Source organism: Dipteris shenzhenensis, chromosome 14, assembly GCF_047967505.1.
Source record: "Dipteris shenzhenensis isolate YYH24624 ecotype China chromosome 14, Dip_SZ_1.0, whole genome shotgun sequence".
Classification (NCBI taxonomy): domain Eukaryota; kingdom Viridiplantae; phylum Streptophyta; class Polypodiopsida; order Gleicheniales; family Dipteridaceae; genus Dipteris; species Dipteris shenzhenensis.
This window is the reverse complement of record NC_141609.1, coordinates 52908888-52924611: the sequence shown is the minus strand read 5'-3', so window position 1 is coordinate 52924611 and position 15724 is coordinate 52908888. Positions and strand designations below refer to the sequence as shown.

At 40.5% G+C, this 15724-nt stretch overlaps 1 protein-coding gene across 1 annotated transcript; it reads left to right on the top strand.

Moving 5' to 3' along the window:
- The first annotated feature begins 1575 nt into the window (after window positions 1–1575).
- On the top strand, window positions 1576–15417 carry LOC147894810 (Helicase protein with RING/U-box domain-containing protein). The gene is made up of 17 exons (XM_087384536.1): window positions 1576–1723; window positions 1809–1913; window positions 1994–3324; window positions 3565–3687; window positions 7700–7773; window positions 8088–8160; window positions 8371–8517; window positions 8604–8689; window positions 8887–8956; window positions 9075–9206; window positions 9311–9553; window positions 13444–13548; window positions 13638–13730; window positions 13849–13908; window positions 14247–14335; window positions 14528–14608; window positions 14718–15417. The coding sequence occupies exons 1-17, from the start codon at window positions 1678–1680 to the stop codon at window positions 14788–14790; spliced, it is 2931 nt and encodes a 976-aa protein (XP_087240662.1). The 5' UTR covers window positions 1576–1677; the 3' UTR covers window positions 14791–15417.
- The last annotated feature ends 307 nt before the right edge of the window (window positions 15418–15724 follow it).

Here is a 15724-nt window from a genome sequence, read left to right as displayed (position 1 = left end):
CTTGATGCTTAGCCCTATAATCAACATGCTATGGCTATCTCTTCTGCTACTCAAGGTGATTTATGACATGCTTAGGTTTGGTCATGCACATCACATAGCTTTGGCATATTTGCATAATCATAATATGGTTGAAGGATTGCCAAAATTACAGCAGCCCGCTCCAAGAGGTGTGTGAAGCTTGTACTCTTGGAAAGTTACATTGCTTACTATTCCAAAAGGATGGTCCAGGTTCAATAAGAGCACAAAGGGTCTTGTAGATGTGCATAGTGATGTTTGTGGACCAATGAATGTCGCAACCCATAGAGGGTATCGACATTTTGTCACATTCATTGATGATTATTCAAGGTTCACCACTCACCAATTGGATGTGAAGAAAGTTATTTTTTGAATGGATACATAGATGAAGAGATTTATATAGATCAGAGAACGGGCTATGTGTTCCTAGACAGAAATGTTTGAAATGCAAGTCAATTTATTGCTTGAAGAAAGCCCCTAAATAATGGAATACGTAAGTTAATGCATTTTTGCACCGACTTTGCTTAGGAACTTGTTTAGCAAATCCATCACTCTAAATTCTAAAGCTAGGATAAAGTATTGTTATGTTCATCCTCTATATTGATGTCTTCTAATTTTAGGTTATTGTGAATAGTTGCTCATAAATGTTAAAACCAAACTTGCATCAAATATTTCATGAAGGACATGATGGCTCTTGAAATATGGAGATTAGATGGAAAAATTATTCTCACTTCCAATTTCTCGTATGTCTGTCCATTGGCAAGCTAGGCTATTGGTGTTTTAAAGGCCTTCGCATGAGTTTGGTGTGCTTTTCCTTCTAGCACGAGTTTAATATAGCAATCAACAAGTGCTTTTCCTCCTAACATCTGGCTAGGATGTGGCTTAATAGTCTTCTTGAGAATATAGCTCTTTAATATCAAATCTTTCCCTTATTAGGGCTATGAACATTATCTACCTTTCCCTAGGATTTGGCCATTGCATGTCCTAACATGGATCATGCTTTACTTATGCAATAAGATAAATTGAGGCTTATTCTTCTTCTCAATCTCTATAGTTGTTTAGAACATATATGAGATTTATATAATCAATAAAGCACTTTATTCTCATTGGTCATATAAATTCCCATACTAGTTGCATATGGTCCTCAGACTAGTAACTGAAAAAATTACTGATGCCTAATCCAATTTGCATTGTAGTAACCTTGACCCATGGTCAAGATTTGCATATAAATTCCAAGTGTAAGGCTAATAGTTACTCCCAATGTCTTTTTTTTTGGGTGGATTGTAGAAAATTTGGCACTCCTTTGGGTATGTGACCTCAACCTTGAAAAAACTTTAACAATTCAAAGAATTAACAACAATGTATGGTTCACGTCTAGACGATATTTGGAGCAACAATGTCAAATACAATATGCACGCTTGACAAGCATTCCACAAATTTTTTTATTGTGCCCTTCCATAAGGCGATATCATTTCATTGCCACCTTGTTGTTGTTGTATGTTGTATTTGTGCGTCTTGCTTAAAGTACGTAATAGGTTGTAAAAATTCCCGCCAACTTGTTGGTGAAGCTCGCGAGTTTCGCCGACTTGGCACTATTTAGGTTGCTCTCTCTCATTCCTCCTCATTCCATTCTGAAACCTCTCCCCACGCGCCGGTCTCAACATGGGACGACCCAGGCGCGGCGCTGCTGCGCGCAGCTCCAATAAAGGTTTTCCGTCGGTTGGTCTATTCTAATTCCTTCTGATAACTCGCGTCTTGTCACAAATGTTAACCTTGGACTTTGATGCTTGCAGTGAAAAAGTTGCTTCTTCAAGACAACTCGGAAGCTTACGAGAAATTAAGCAGTACCAGCGACAGTGAGTTCTACGATGTGATCAGCATAAGTGACTGCAGTAGCGGTAATCGTCGCTGCCCGTGTTGGAATGTTGTTTGCTACTTTCTTTCTATTCACATGCTAATGCATCATATCGTTCTGCAGATGACAATGAAGAACTTGAGACCGAATCATATACCAAGGCAAGGAGAAAGAGGCCTCTATGCAAGGGAAAGAAACAAATGGCAGATTTCCTCCCACATGCATCTGATCAAGTGATCCAAGTTAGCTCAGGCAAGGACCTTGAGTCAGATACTGAAGATTTCGTAATTCCGCTCTCAGAAGAGGGCGAAGCTTTGCTAAAAGGGAGCGATCTCTCAGCAGGTCTTCCGAAAAAGTCATCCAAGGGGGTGAAGGCTTTGAAGGGTAGAAAGAAGGCATTACGTAAAGAGGATGATGGTAACAAACTAGAGTGGCAGTGTTGGGAGGATGAGTTGGAGAATTGGGGACCGTGGGCTGATAATGAGGACATTGATCTTGAAGCGTTATCAAAGAAAGAATTTATGGAAGCCCGAGAGCCTCCTCCCGAGCTCCTCATGCCTTTATTGCCTTTTCAGAAAGAGTGGTTAGGATGGAGTTTAAGACAGGAAGAATCCGTCACTAGAGGGGGGATTTTGGCAGATGAAATGGGAATGGGGAAGACTATTCAAGCCATCTCTCTCATTCTAACAAGCCGAGCTCAGAGGAAAATGAGTAGCTTACTGGATTTGTCACAGGGTTCCTGTCTAAACCCTTCCTCTCGAAGAAGTTGCCCACCTTTGCTGCCCGACATGGATCCTTCAAACGACTCTGTTCGAGAATCACCTCAATTAAACGCCACATTGGTGGTGTGCCCTTTAGTTGCTGTGATTCAGTGGAGAAATGAAATTGCTCGGTTCACGAAAGAAGGGAGTGTGAGAGTCCTGGTTTATCATGGGGCGAAGAGGTGCAAAGACATTTCTGAACTTGCGGATTACGACATTGTCTTGACCACGTATGCAATCGTTGAATTGGAGCACCGAGTCAGTGTTTTACCTGCAAAAGAATCCTGCAGGTGGTGTGGGAAGCTTTTCTATCCTGATCGATTATCCGTGCATCAGCGCTACTTCTGTGGTCCTTATGCCCGGAAAACAGAGAAACAAGCCAAACAAATGAAGAAGACAGCATCCCGAACTCAGAGGAAGGTTCTAGGTCAGAGGAAGGGAGTAATTGCAGGAAAGAAAAGCTCACTAGGTGGCGAGATAAATTTGGAACTAAAGCTGGGCAGGACAGATGTGGAGGACAAGTCTCAAAGCTCGAGAGGCAGAAAAAGAAAATTTCAAGCAGAAGAGCTAGAAGGGGCCCTCACAGAAGCTTTGAAGTCTGTAGAAGACTTGAATGCTGGGTCATCTGATCAGAGATCAAAGGGTATCTCTGTTTTGCATGCAGTAAAATGGAACCGTGTGATTCTTGATGAGGTAGAGTAAGCCTTGCAGCAGGTGTAGAGAGAGAGAGAGAGAGAGAGAGAGAGAGAGAGAGTTGGCTTGTGAGGTTTTTATGAAGGGAAATAAATTTTCGCCCATTTTGTGCTATCATGCCTTGTTTGATGGTGATTCTAGTAAGCAAGCTGTGCCTTTTTTCGAGAGGAAAATGTACTGTTTCCAAATTATCTAGCTTTTGTAGCGCTTCTTTGTAATTTTCTGTGTTGTTTGCTTCAGGCTCATTCCATAAAGGACAGGAAGTGCAGCACGGCAAAGGCAGTGTTTGCCTTGCGGTCTAACTTCAAGTGGGCTCTTAGTGGAACGCCACTTCAAAATCGTGTTGGGGAAATATACTCTCTTGTATGTATGGTTGCCCTCTTCTGCTAATCTTTCAGTATAAAGACATTTGTATAATAAAGTGATGCTTATGTGTGTGTGGCTGCGTTAATGTGCACGTATGTGAGAGCAACAATCATTTCAATGATGATACATACGTTTTGTTTCTGACCACAAGTTTATGAGAATTCCTTGAATGTAACAGTCTCACTTATTGTAAAAGGTTAAAAACTGAAGGCTCTTTTTTTTTCCTTTTGTTTCATTGTTCTAGATAAATTTTTTCTATCTTAAGTGGAGTGTTGCCCTATCAGCTAGATTGTCTAAGCATTTTTTGCTTAGAAGTGCTCGTTTGGGATAGCCTTAAATGAAATCGTATAGTCTTCACAAGCGATTCCTTTTTTATTAGCCTTCTCCTTTAGTGTTAGCCTTTGTCATGATTGAGTCTTCCCTTCACATCTGGAGTGCTGACAGAAATTCAGTACAAAGACCTTTATATAAATGGATGCTCGACTATATGTGGGTGTGTGTATATGTTTGTATGAGGGCATATATGGCCTACACCCATCGTTGTGTGTGGATGATGTCATAGTGCTGTCATGTGTGATGGAGTTTATTTGGTTTTCAACATTGTCAGTGATATTCATTTTAGAGGATACATACGTACATACATATTGTCGGGAACTTTCCTTGAAAGGCCATGGAATCGGTCGCAGCAATTCTGCAAATCCTTTGTGCATGGAACAGAGAGGATCCATTTGCAAAAGCGAAAACCTGCCCTCCAAGTGCCTTGCCAAGGTTTTACCTGGAGTATACAAGGTCCATTCTGTAAACAGAGACTGCCCAACAATGCTTAACCTTATTAAATGTTGCTGTTTAGAAATTCCACAGCCCACAACAAGCCTCATAATGGCCCAACAATGCTTAACCTTATTAAGTGTTGCTGTTTAGAAATTCCACAGCCCACAACAAGCCTCATAATGCTGACATATATTGTTGTATTGAATAGGTTGAAATTTTAGTTGTTACATTTTATGCTCATCTTAAGATAACTAGATTCTCAACATAGCTAAAGACTCAGGAATTTGTTTTTCTGCAGCACAAGGCTCTCATATTTTATCATATTAACTAGTTCGAAGTTTAATTGTATATAAATATAAAAATAGAAATAGAAATAGAAATAGAAATACAAATATAAATCTAGTCATGACTGTCAAATTCATAAGCAGCTAGAAGTATAAAAATGTTTTAAGTAAAAAAATGTTTAATGAGCATAAGTCTTTCAAGAGCTCATTTATCAACCTAACTCTGCTGGAATGTTGTCCAAGTGTAGAGAAGGTCCCCCAAAGCTCCTATGGATGCAATTTTACACTAGCTAGAAAAAGTTTTCCAGAAATCAACTAAAGAACACTCCACCAAGAGGATTTCAATTGATCAATCTCTTGCTCAGAGAACTAACTCTTTCAGGCTCTTAGGGAAGTTGAACGTAGACATTGCTCACAATACCAATCAAGCTCAAGCCTAACATTTGGTCTCTTCTCAGTAGAGAAACATCCACACGAGAACTCAGCCAATCCCACTCTCACGGGCTTCACCCAGCTACTATTGCTCTCTCAACGTAAATCTTCAACATTTACATAACTGATCACATGCATCATCTTGTTTGCAGGAATCAGTTGTCAAGGTATGCATCAGTAATTTCTGGTCATTGCCAAGTTCTAGTAAGAGTCTCCATAACATATGGTGCATATATTAGTTCAACATGTAATTAACAATACTAAAAGTTTAAATCCAAGACTATTCCAATAAAGTATGCCATTTGATATCTTTCACAAAATTGGCAGGGCTATACCAAATATACTCGTATTATCGTATCAAGTATTTTCCCTCTTGCTGCAGGAAATAACAGTTAACAGTTTGCCATATAATCACTCATTGTTTTCCATCAAAAGTTGCTCATACAGCTATCAAAAAAACAAACTCAGTCATTATCATTGTGTGTGAGTGATCAATTAAATGGACCGAAGGTCAATTTACAAAGCCTAGCCACTGTGTTCAACACCATATCCTATCTCTTCTCAAATTGACCCAAGGTCAATTGTGTGTGTGTGTGTGTGTGTGTGTGTCCTATCCACTACAAATTCTACCTACTATCTACCTTTGTCAACTCAATCAAATTCTACCTACTATCTACCTTTATCATAACTTGTATGCACACCTGCAATAGCAATACAAGTATTCATCTGAAGAGCTCTATGCAATGTAGAGAGTCTTGAATCTATCAGAGCAGCTAGAATGAGTGTGCAAGAAGAAAGTGGTGGCTGTTACTTTCTAGCACATCTTTGTGCCTCAAAAATTTTCCAATGTTGATTTTCGTATATTTTCATCAAGGCCACCTTTTCTCGTCTCCAATATATTTCACATCTACAAGCCCACTATAACCTCACTTCGCACTAAAAGTTTACAATGGGCTTATGCTCCTACGTCACTACATACTCCCAATCAATGAGACGTTTCATCAGCCCTTTTGGGAGAGCTCTCAACATCAAGTATTAATTCACTTGCTTGGTCTCTTGCTTCTTTAGGTACAATTTTGAAAGTGTTAGTTCAGGCTCTCATCCTCGTGCATTGGTTTCTTGCTCCATTAGGTACAATTTTCAAAGGTCCTTGAACTTTTCATGCCAATCTGCATCACAATCATCATTGTGTCCACATGATGTTGTGTTGTCAAACAAATTCACCGAACTCATGAGAATGTTTTGGATGTCTAGGTACCACCATCATGTCTGTCCATAGAGTCACCATCACGAGTGAGCATTCTGTAGATTATCAATCCATCCTTTGATTGGCATGACTATCTAGCTAGGGAGATTCAAGGACCAGGGGGCAAGAGATACGACAGACTCGCCAGCGGGTTGAGGCATAAATCAAACTAGGGGACCTTCCCTCCATGCTCACTAGATCCAAGGCATGGCCGACAGGAGTGACATTGGCACTTGCTCCTCGGTGCAGGGCCATAGGTAGGAGACCACAACGGACCACACATACGGACAGTCATCAGTGCTCTATCATAGGCTTTATGCCATTGTAGCCCATACATCGTCGATCCCCTCCCAGGCTTGACGTCTCTGCCAGCTCCCAGCTCATCGCAGTGCTGCTAGATTCCATCTTCTCTACGAGCTCAAAGATTTCTTTTTGTGTATTGGTGTCTTTATGATCATGACTAGTTTGTATTCGTCATGGGTGGTGATGCTTGCTTAGAAGCTCGACTCTTTCAGCTCATTGTATCAGGTTCTTTCAGTCTCATAGACCCTTTGGTCCTTCGAAGAATTTTAATAAAGTTTCTTTCTTTCTTTCTTTCTACTCTTGCCATGTGCCTAGGTGAAGGGGCTTCAATGGCTGCTGTGAGATTTTCTGCTGGATGAGTAGGATAGGCCCTAGGCCCACTATTTATAGATGGGGGTGGGCAGTCTGCCCCCTGCTTTAATCTGGCCTACTGGATCTTAAACCAGATCCCTGATCATGTCTGTAGGACCCCTGACCAGGTTAACAACACTTGACTAGGTATGTAAACCACCAGTCATGGTTTCTGGAACTTCTGACTCAATCAGAATCTTTTGCCCCTCTTTCCAGCCCACTTTGGGTTCTTGGACAGCCTTCAGTCTATGAGTCAGTTGTGCTGCCCACAGGTCATGCTATGTTGCTGCCATGTGGCAGTCCATGCAGCCCTCAGATGTACTCATTGGCATGACCTTCACGTGCTCATGTCTGCCACCCTCATGGTAAATTGAGATGACAGGCAACATATTTGGTAACCTCATCGGTCAGGCTTAATGATTTTTGTGGAGGCGTAGATGGGCCATGTAAAATATCTAGGAAAGTGCTTTCAGGAATATAGTTTTATGTATTGAAACAAGCATGCCCTGTTATCAGGAATGAAGCTTGATATGCTTTTTTCATAACTGCTACAGTTTTGTAACTTTACTTAATTTGATGGATACTCATGCCTCATTTCCCTTCTGGTTTTTGAATGGCGCAGGTGCGATTTTTGGAGATCAAACCTTTTTCATATTATTACTGCAAAGTTTGTGATTGCAGATCCCTTGATTACAGGTGACTGGGTTTCTTGAAAATTATATTCGGGTGAAAAATATATGCGGTGTTCCGTTTAGCCATGAGCATTTTGTATGAATGATGCAAAATGGATAGTGCTTATTGCCTCCTGTTCTTGTGTCAGTAACAGATCTGATCCTGCCTGATCGTTGGGCTTGTTCTTTGTAGGTGATTGTTAAGCATGGTTTCTTCTACTTTGTCAGGACCTTGGGTCCATAAGACTCAGTGTTCTTTTTAATGGAGCAAATGCTATATCCTGGTGCACATTTGGTTTGGGTTTTTGATAAGGTGGGGATCCAATGTTGTCTGTGCAGTTTTGGAAAGGAATGGCGGAAGTGTGATCACTGCAAGCATTCTCCACTTTCTCATTTCTGTTGGTGGAATAAGGTGTGCTGTCTATGGACCACCTTCTGTAGTCAACACTAAGGAGAAAGTGATGCTGATTTTTTGTATAAGAAGTGGCTAAGTTATCGTCTCCTTCTTTAACCTTAAAGGTGTAGGAATACAAATCTGAAATTTCAGTAAGCAACATGCTTGCTGTTTCTCTCGTGGGTGGAGTGTTGTGGCTGTAACCTGTTTGTGTGATCTGGTGGCCAGTTTATCGCTAATCCAATAAAGAAGTGGGGGTACACAAATGATGGTCGGAAAGCCATGATACTTCTGAAGTATAAGCTGCTTGACAGCATCCTTTTAAGGAGGACTAAGTTGGAGCGTGCAGCTGATCTAGCTCTTCCTCCTAGCACGGTAATGCCTGTGTGAAATTTGTACTCTAGGTCTTTTGAATTGTGAAGTCTTAAGTTCATGGAAGTAATAGCTGTTTTGGGTTTCAGAAAATTTTACGTCGTGACACTTTTGATACTAGAGAAGAAGATTTTTATCAAGCCTTATACACTCAAAGCCAGTCTCAATTCAACACGTAAGTAGATAGCTAGGCCTAATTGTGTAATTTCCATGATTTTTTCTGTCGTGATTTCTATTATAATCCCATGGACTGTCTCTGGCTTTTAGTAGAAGGTTTAACAGGAGAACTCTCTTGCCCTTGCAACGTGAGTCTTTTAATGTAGTGGTTTGAGAGCTTGTCTAGTTTGATAGTTGACACTATGGACTACCCAGGTATATTACAACAGGAACTCTACTGAACAACTATGCTCACATATTTGATTTGCTGACAAGGTTACGCCAGGTTTGATGTCCTTATAACCTGTTTTGTGGACTTAGTTTGTTTAAAGTTTTATTTTTCTGATTGTTTTAAAGCTTTTCCAACTGATTATAGAACTATATATTTTCTATTACTCTTGCAGGCTGTGGACCACCCCTACTTGGTTGTCTATTCTAGAACAGGATCATCTTTTCCTAGTCAGAGTAAGATGCCAGGTGCAACCTCTGTCGATGCAGTATGCAGCATCTGCAACGATTCTTTAGAGGAGGCTGTTGTAAGTATCTGTTGAAAAACTCTTCTCAATGCTTTTTGAAGGATGGAATTTTTTAAAAACCTTTCCTGGACTGATCCTCTGTCTCTTTTTCCCTTTTTGAGTAGACTACTGCTTGCAAACATACATTCTGCAAAGCTTGTATTCAAGAGTACCTCTCGGCTGCTGGCAGTGGTCAAGCTCCTCCTTGCCCTGTATGCCAGAATGCTCTCACAGTTGATTTGATGGGATCAAACAACTTATGCAGTCACCAGGGAAACATGATCAAATTGAAAGGGTACAAACGCAATAGCATTTTACATCGAATCAATTTGGATGAGTTTCAAACCAGCACCAAAATTGATGCTTTGGTATGTTGAATATACATGTTTGGAATTATAGAGTATACTTGTGCTTTCTACATTTGTTAATAATCTTTGTTTTCCAGTCCTTGTAATATTTATCAAAGATAACATCGAGAATTAAGGTTTGAAGCTTTCTTTTGGTGCTTGCAATTTGAATGATGTTCATGGGCCATGAGGTTCTATATTGAAGTTGTGTCATGATTCAGAAAGCTTTGCCAAGTCTGAAGGATTTGAAAAGGGTGGATTACAAAAGTGGTTTTCTTTCCACCAGTGCATCAGTTCCTTGGGTTGCTTAGAGTAGATTTGCTGGACTGAAAGCGACGATGGCTTCTTTGCAAGAAGTGCGCATGGACTTATTTTTTAAAGACTTCATTTTGAAATAACGGAAATTTGGTGATGCATCCAAGGCATCAGCTGTTGGCTGACTGGCAATTGGTGAAGATTGGGTCTGTTAATTGCTATTTGGTGACCTGAATCCCCCCTTATCCCATATGCTTTTCGTCTGTGGGAAACACTTTGCCCTCCTTATCACTTCACTCAACCAGTAATCACTCATGCATGACTAGTTCACTCAATGCAGTCTCCTTTGAGATTGATAGAATGGCAGAAGGAGAAGAGCCCCCATGGTGGTAAGGCGATAAGAGTGGGCAAGAGACCGCTTACATGAGAGGAGGCCTGCAATCATGGAGTTTAAGAGTGGGCAAGAGACCGCTTACTTGAGAGGAGGCCTGCAATCATGGAGTTTGTGCACGATCTCCTCAGGCACGGCAAAATACCTACTTTCCAACCCAAGCTGTTTCCTAAGGCAGACACACTTTTTTGGCTCCCTTTTTGGATTTTGGGGGCTATGCAACTGCTTCATGAGTGTGGGCAGATCTAGGCCTCAGCATTAGCTATCATATGAGGTGTAATCATACATGATCCTTGCTTCTGTTAGGTGGCTTGCAAGTTGCAACCATGATGCAGTTGTGTTTTGCAACTTCTTAATTTGTGCAATGAGGGTTGTTTGCAGAGGCTTACCTATTCTTTTGGGACAGAGTTATAAACTGTACGGTTTGAAGTGTTTTTGTGCTCCTTATCGTGTTTTTTCTTGAGTAGTAGATGTTTCTTTTCTCTGGGAAATCAAGGGGTTTTTTAGTGCTCCTGCTATCCGCATATTTATGAAGACTCATTTCCAAACTTCAATGGAGGCTCACGATGCAAATAATGTTTAAGCTGTTGTGTGGATACCTTGGCTAGTTTTTTTCAGGGCCACACGGGTATAATGTACAAAACTAGCTACAGCTGGGTCATGCAGCAAGCTGCCGGAATACAAAGCACAGTTGACTCATTTTCAGTTCAGCTTTCGACTTGCCAGTATAGGGCACCTCGAAGCCTTGGGTGGCAATAGCCCTTGAATTGAGAGAGGATGCATTTTTTTGTGCAAGAAGAAAAAAATAGTTGCTGATCTTATTTTGAAGAAGAGGTGGGGTATGAGAATTAGAAGGCCCTTTAATTGGATGCAGATCCTGTTGTGACTGTATGGGATTTGTGCTCCCTCATTGGGGTGACACAGTGAGATGTATTGGTTAGTGTTTAGAAGACTCACCTTGCAGCCACCCTCATCAGGATTTGGCATGATATCATCTATACTTTGCGTGCCATCTGAGAGCAGGGCATGGAGGGTTCTAGGAAGAGTGCTGAAAGCGGTGAGCATTTCTGCAAGGTGTGGCTTGTAGGTATCTTGTATATCTTCACGGATCAAGCTATCTGCTGGTCGTATACCCCCTTGGTTGTTGGTGCCTGTTTTTGGGTACTATAGGCAATGAGATACGACCTTGAGGGGTGGACTGCAAGACAACCATGAATTCTTTTTCAGCTCCTCACAGTGTTTGATTTGTATTGTTTAAAGCTTCTAATAGATAGGTCTTTTTCAAGGGGGGGAGAGGTGATCGATTTGGTTAGGGAGCAGGGTTTCACTTGGATATGCCGGCGCAGACATGGCTGACATTAGATGTTACTTCTAGGTAAGGCATGTGCCACAGTATGTGGTACATTCCAAGGTTGGCCTTTGGATTAGCTAATAGGATCCTTGGGTACATGTCTTTACATGGATATCCAAAACCCTATCAACTGAAGGGTTTGTGATATTTAATAGGACATGAAGTCCATGATAGGTGACACTTCTTCACTTGGCTTTGGCTGGATGAGCAAGAAGTAGAGCATCAATATCTCTTTTTGACTGAGGCCGAGTTTTTGGCAGCAACTGGTGGTATGTAAAGTCATATGGTTGGTAACTTGGCGTAGCATAACAAAATTCTGCTCCTATTGGTTGTAATAACTAATCTCGTGTTGCTTCAATGAAGAATCTGGGGGATTTTCTCTGTCTTCAATTCTCAATTGAGTGAAGCTGAGCAGCAGATCTGCCCCTTGGCATCTACAGGTTCATTTACAGATCCTGGTTCAGCTCTGGATAGCAGCAGCAAGGGTCTGCATCAGAGCAGCCCCTTGTTTCCAGCTGTTAACATTTCCGCTCCCTTAGATTGTCACACTCACTCCACAGTTCCAGTTGTGTTTGAGTGCATTATTCTCTCAGTTCAGGTAGTAGTGAGCAGGAGAGGGAGTGGGTTATGGGCGAGGCTTTCTCCCTGTTTACAATGCCATTGGTACTCCAAATGTTGAAGGAGTGCATAAGGCAGCGTTTATGACATGCCTCTCGATAATTATTTACTCTTCTCACAATTTTGCATGCACCTCCTAGTAGTGACAGTGCATGTAGTATGCACTTGCTGTTTCGAAAAATTAAGTAGCATTCTGGCAAATAGATGCCTTTATGAAGCTGACAAGAGGCAATAGTGTCGCTAAAACTTGCATAGAGGGGTGAGAAAAATCATTTTATACACTTCAATAATCCAGCTCTCCAAAAATATCTTATGAAGTTTTGAAATTATGGCTTGTCTGAGGGCAGAAGCTTAATGAGCTTGTGAGAGGACTGCTCTGATGGGACCTTGAGCTCACTAGCAGGGTTCCTTTCAATGCCCATGAAGTTCTTTATGGTCCTCATGTGCCTTTTACTATTAATCTTTGTACCGTTGATCAATCTGCACAATTTGTCAACATCACAGCTCGGTCTAGGCCACGTCCTTTATATTCCATTTCAATAGTGTTTCTAACTGTCTAATACATGCATTATTTGGAATTTTATTACATATTTTGCCATTAATTTCCTAGGTCTTTCTAGCTACCTACCGAAGTCTTCTGTAGACGATAGTTCGTGGGATCAAGGCTCAATTGTATAGTTAATGTGTCCATTTTTCTTTTATCACAAGTAGGTCTTCTTAAGAATCCTCTTCCCAACCATAATTTGATTTGTAATTGGTTTGAAATTTAAACCCTTAATGCTTGTAAGCGGATATTATCTTATATTTTCTTCAAAAGTTATGCCTGTCCCTCATCTCTTAATCCTGATCTTATTTGACCTATATTTGCCTGGATAAATACAAACTGTGGGTTCTCTAGTTTATTTCTCCTCATTGAATCTCTTTGCTCATTAACATAGTGTCTTAACGAAGTAGATGAGAATGGGTGTTGTACTCTTGTTAATACTTTGCGGCCTTTAATATTATGGAAAATAGTTTGTATGATATGTTACCTACCATTTTTGGAAGAAATAATGCAACATAGTGTCTTAACGAAGTAGGTGAGAATGGGTGTTGTACTCTTGTTAATACTTTGCGGCCTTTAATATTATGGAAAATAGTTTGTATGATATGTTACCTACCATTTTTGGAAGAAATAATGCACCGTTCTGTTTGTTTTTCTGGGGGACCGGGGGGCTGGTGGGCAGCTAGAGAGCAACACTGATTGTGAACAAAGTTCTAAGTTTGAATTGGTTCTCTATCAATGCCCTCTTGCAGAGGGAAGAAATTGCACTTATGCTATACAAAGACAATGCTGCAAAGGCTATTGTGTTCAGTCAGTTCACTTCCTTTCTGGACTTGATTGGCTTTCGACTAGAAAAGGTATGCATCATTTCTGCCATTTTATTTGGTAATTTGATGCTGCCATGTAATGTAAGCTGATAAATATACTTGCATTTTGCCCTGCTCAGTGTGGCATTAAGTGTGTGAAGCTTGATGGAAGCATGTCCATTTTGGCAAGGGATCAAATGATTGAGAAGTTTACAAATGATCCTGATTGCAAGGTAATGTGGCCAAAATTAAGGGTTTAAATGTAGGGGTGTATAAATCCAGATTTTTTTGTTTCTTATAAGGCTTATTCCAACATAATGCTCAATGGTATCCTTTCCAATTGGACTGCAGATATTTCTCATGAGCCTCAAGGCTGGTGGTGTTGCTCTTAACCTCACTGTTGCTTCCCATGTACCATCCTGAACTCTTCAAGCATTGTTTTTAACCAGTTTATTTGCAGTCTTGATTTAAGGTCATGGTCATTCTGTTTTGACCTTTTGGGGAGTGAGCTTCAATAAATGGAGTATGGAAGCCAAGATTCCGAACTCGAATTCTCTGGGAAAAAAGGATTCTGAACACGAATGGTGTCCTGGGTTTAATATTCCTTAATGCTTGTGTACATTATTGGATGGGATTCAATCATTGAGGACATTTTGAAGCTTGGCTTTTATGCAAGTCCCTGTATAATAGTAAGCCTGAAGAGTGCACTATTCCCCTGCTCAAAATTTCAAATGACTGGAGATGCTCAGGTTTTCTTGATGGACCCATGGTGGAATCCGGCTGTCGAGCAACAAGCTCAAGATCGAATTCATCGTCTTGGTCAGTACAAGCCCATAAGGTAAGTTATCATTCTTGAAAATAATTCTGGCGAACGACTCTTTACCAACGGTGCCTTGAGTGAATACAGTGTGTTTCTCACTTAAATCTTTCTAATCTAAGGATTCATGTATCTGTTTTCCAAAGTAAATTGTCCTTGCGGTGCTCCTACATGTTCAAGGTGAAAAACCCTCAAGTTGTTTTTTGACCTCAGGGTTGTGAGATTCATTATAGAGAACACAATTGAGGAGCGAATTCTCAGACTTCAAGAGAAGAAGCAGTTGGTCTTTGAAGGGTATCTTTTTTATTTGTTTTCTGCATAGTTCATCTTTCACACTTTTCAACAAGGCATACTGGTGGTGTTTTTCCAGGACTTTGATTTCATGTTTGTCAATTGTTGCCAGAACGGTGGGTGGCTCTGCTGAAGCCATTGGAAGACTTACAGAGGCTGACTTACGCTTTTTGTTCACCAGCTAGTGTTACAGTGAAATGTCTAAGGCCTTACAAAACAGTTTTGGGCTTATTCATGCAGCTATTCCTTGGGATATTATATGTGAAAATGTGCACAAGATGCTAGGTTGTACCATGGAGCCAGTGCAAAAGGATTTTGTTCGCTGAGCCTTTCCTGCTAGACTGCCTCATAATTTGTTTTAGGACATTCCACTGGGTGGATGATGCTTTTACGGAGGTTGAAAGAGTGTGTTTCCTTGAAATTGAAGGGAGCTTGATTGTTTTTATATAATTCTGGCAGTTTTGCAGTATGGGCTGGCAGGGCATCCTTCGTCATTTTTTATTTGAAGATGTGGCAGAAGTTTCCCCTCTATGGCCTTTCAGAATTTACCGGTTCAGCCAAGTTGGAGCAGCAACAGACTGCCATCTTCAGAGACACATATGCAGGTGCTCAATTATTGGAGTAGAGAACTATCTAAAAAAAGTGTCAATTATTTAAATTGAGGGCTTCAGGGTCTGCAGATACTTCTATATTCATTGTATTCCTTCCGCATGGTATATCTGGACTGCTTTCACAATTTTATAGGCTCTAATCTGAACTCTCTATGAGGTCGTTGCATTTTTTTTTTCATGATTGGGATGTATTTACCTTCTTTGATGAGGAATTGTAATGATAACCAAGAATTGTAGATATGATATATCATATAAAAGTGTTTAATATTCTACAAATATGATATTTCTGTTTAATTCCAAAAGCTGGATAACAAGTTGCACAAGTTTTTTGTATCTACCTCAAGGTAGTTGAATTCTTAAATTCTATCAGCTCTCAAAGAGGTTTGCATATATAATACATGGTTTGAATTCTTCACTCTAAAGAGGTTTGCATAGTATTCTAGTGCACAAAGCAGATGGTAACCAAGGATATTAGAACCAACATGTTGTAAGAGTAGTTATTTTTTAC

Excerpts from the sequence above, each read along its gene's own strand:
- LOC147894810 (XM_087384536.1), top strand. The coding sequence starts at position 1,678 with ATGGGACGACCCAGGCGCGGCGCTGCTGCGCGCAGCTCCAATAAAG. Across the intron at positions 9,207-9,310 it reads ATTCTTTAGAGGAGGCTGTT|ACTACTGCTTGCAAACATAC; the intron begins GTAAGTATCTGT and ends CTTTTTGAGTAG. Across the intron at positions 13,909-14,246 it reads ACCTCACTGTTGCTTCCCAT|GTTTTCTTGATGGACCCATG; the intron begins GTACCATCCTGA and ends GGAGATGCTCAG.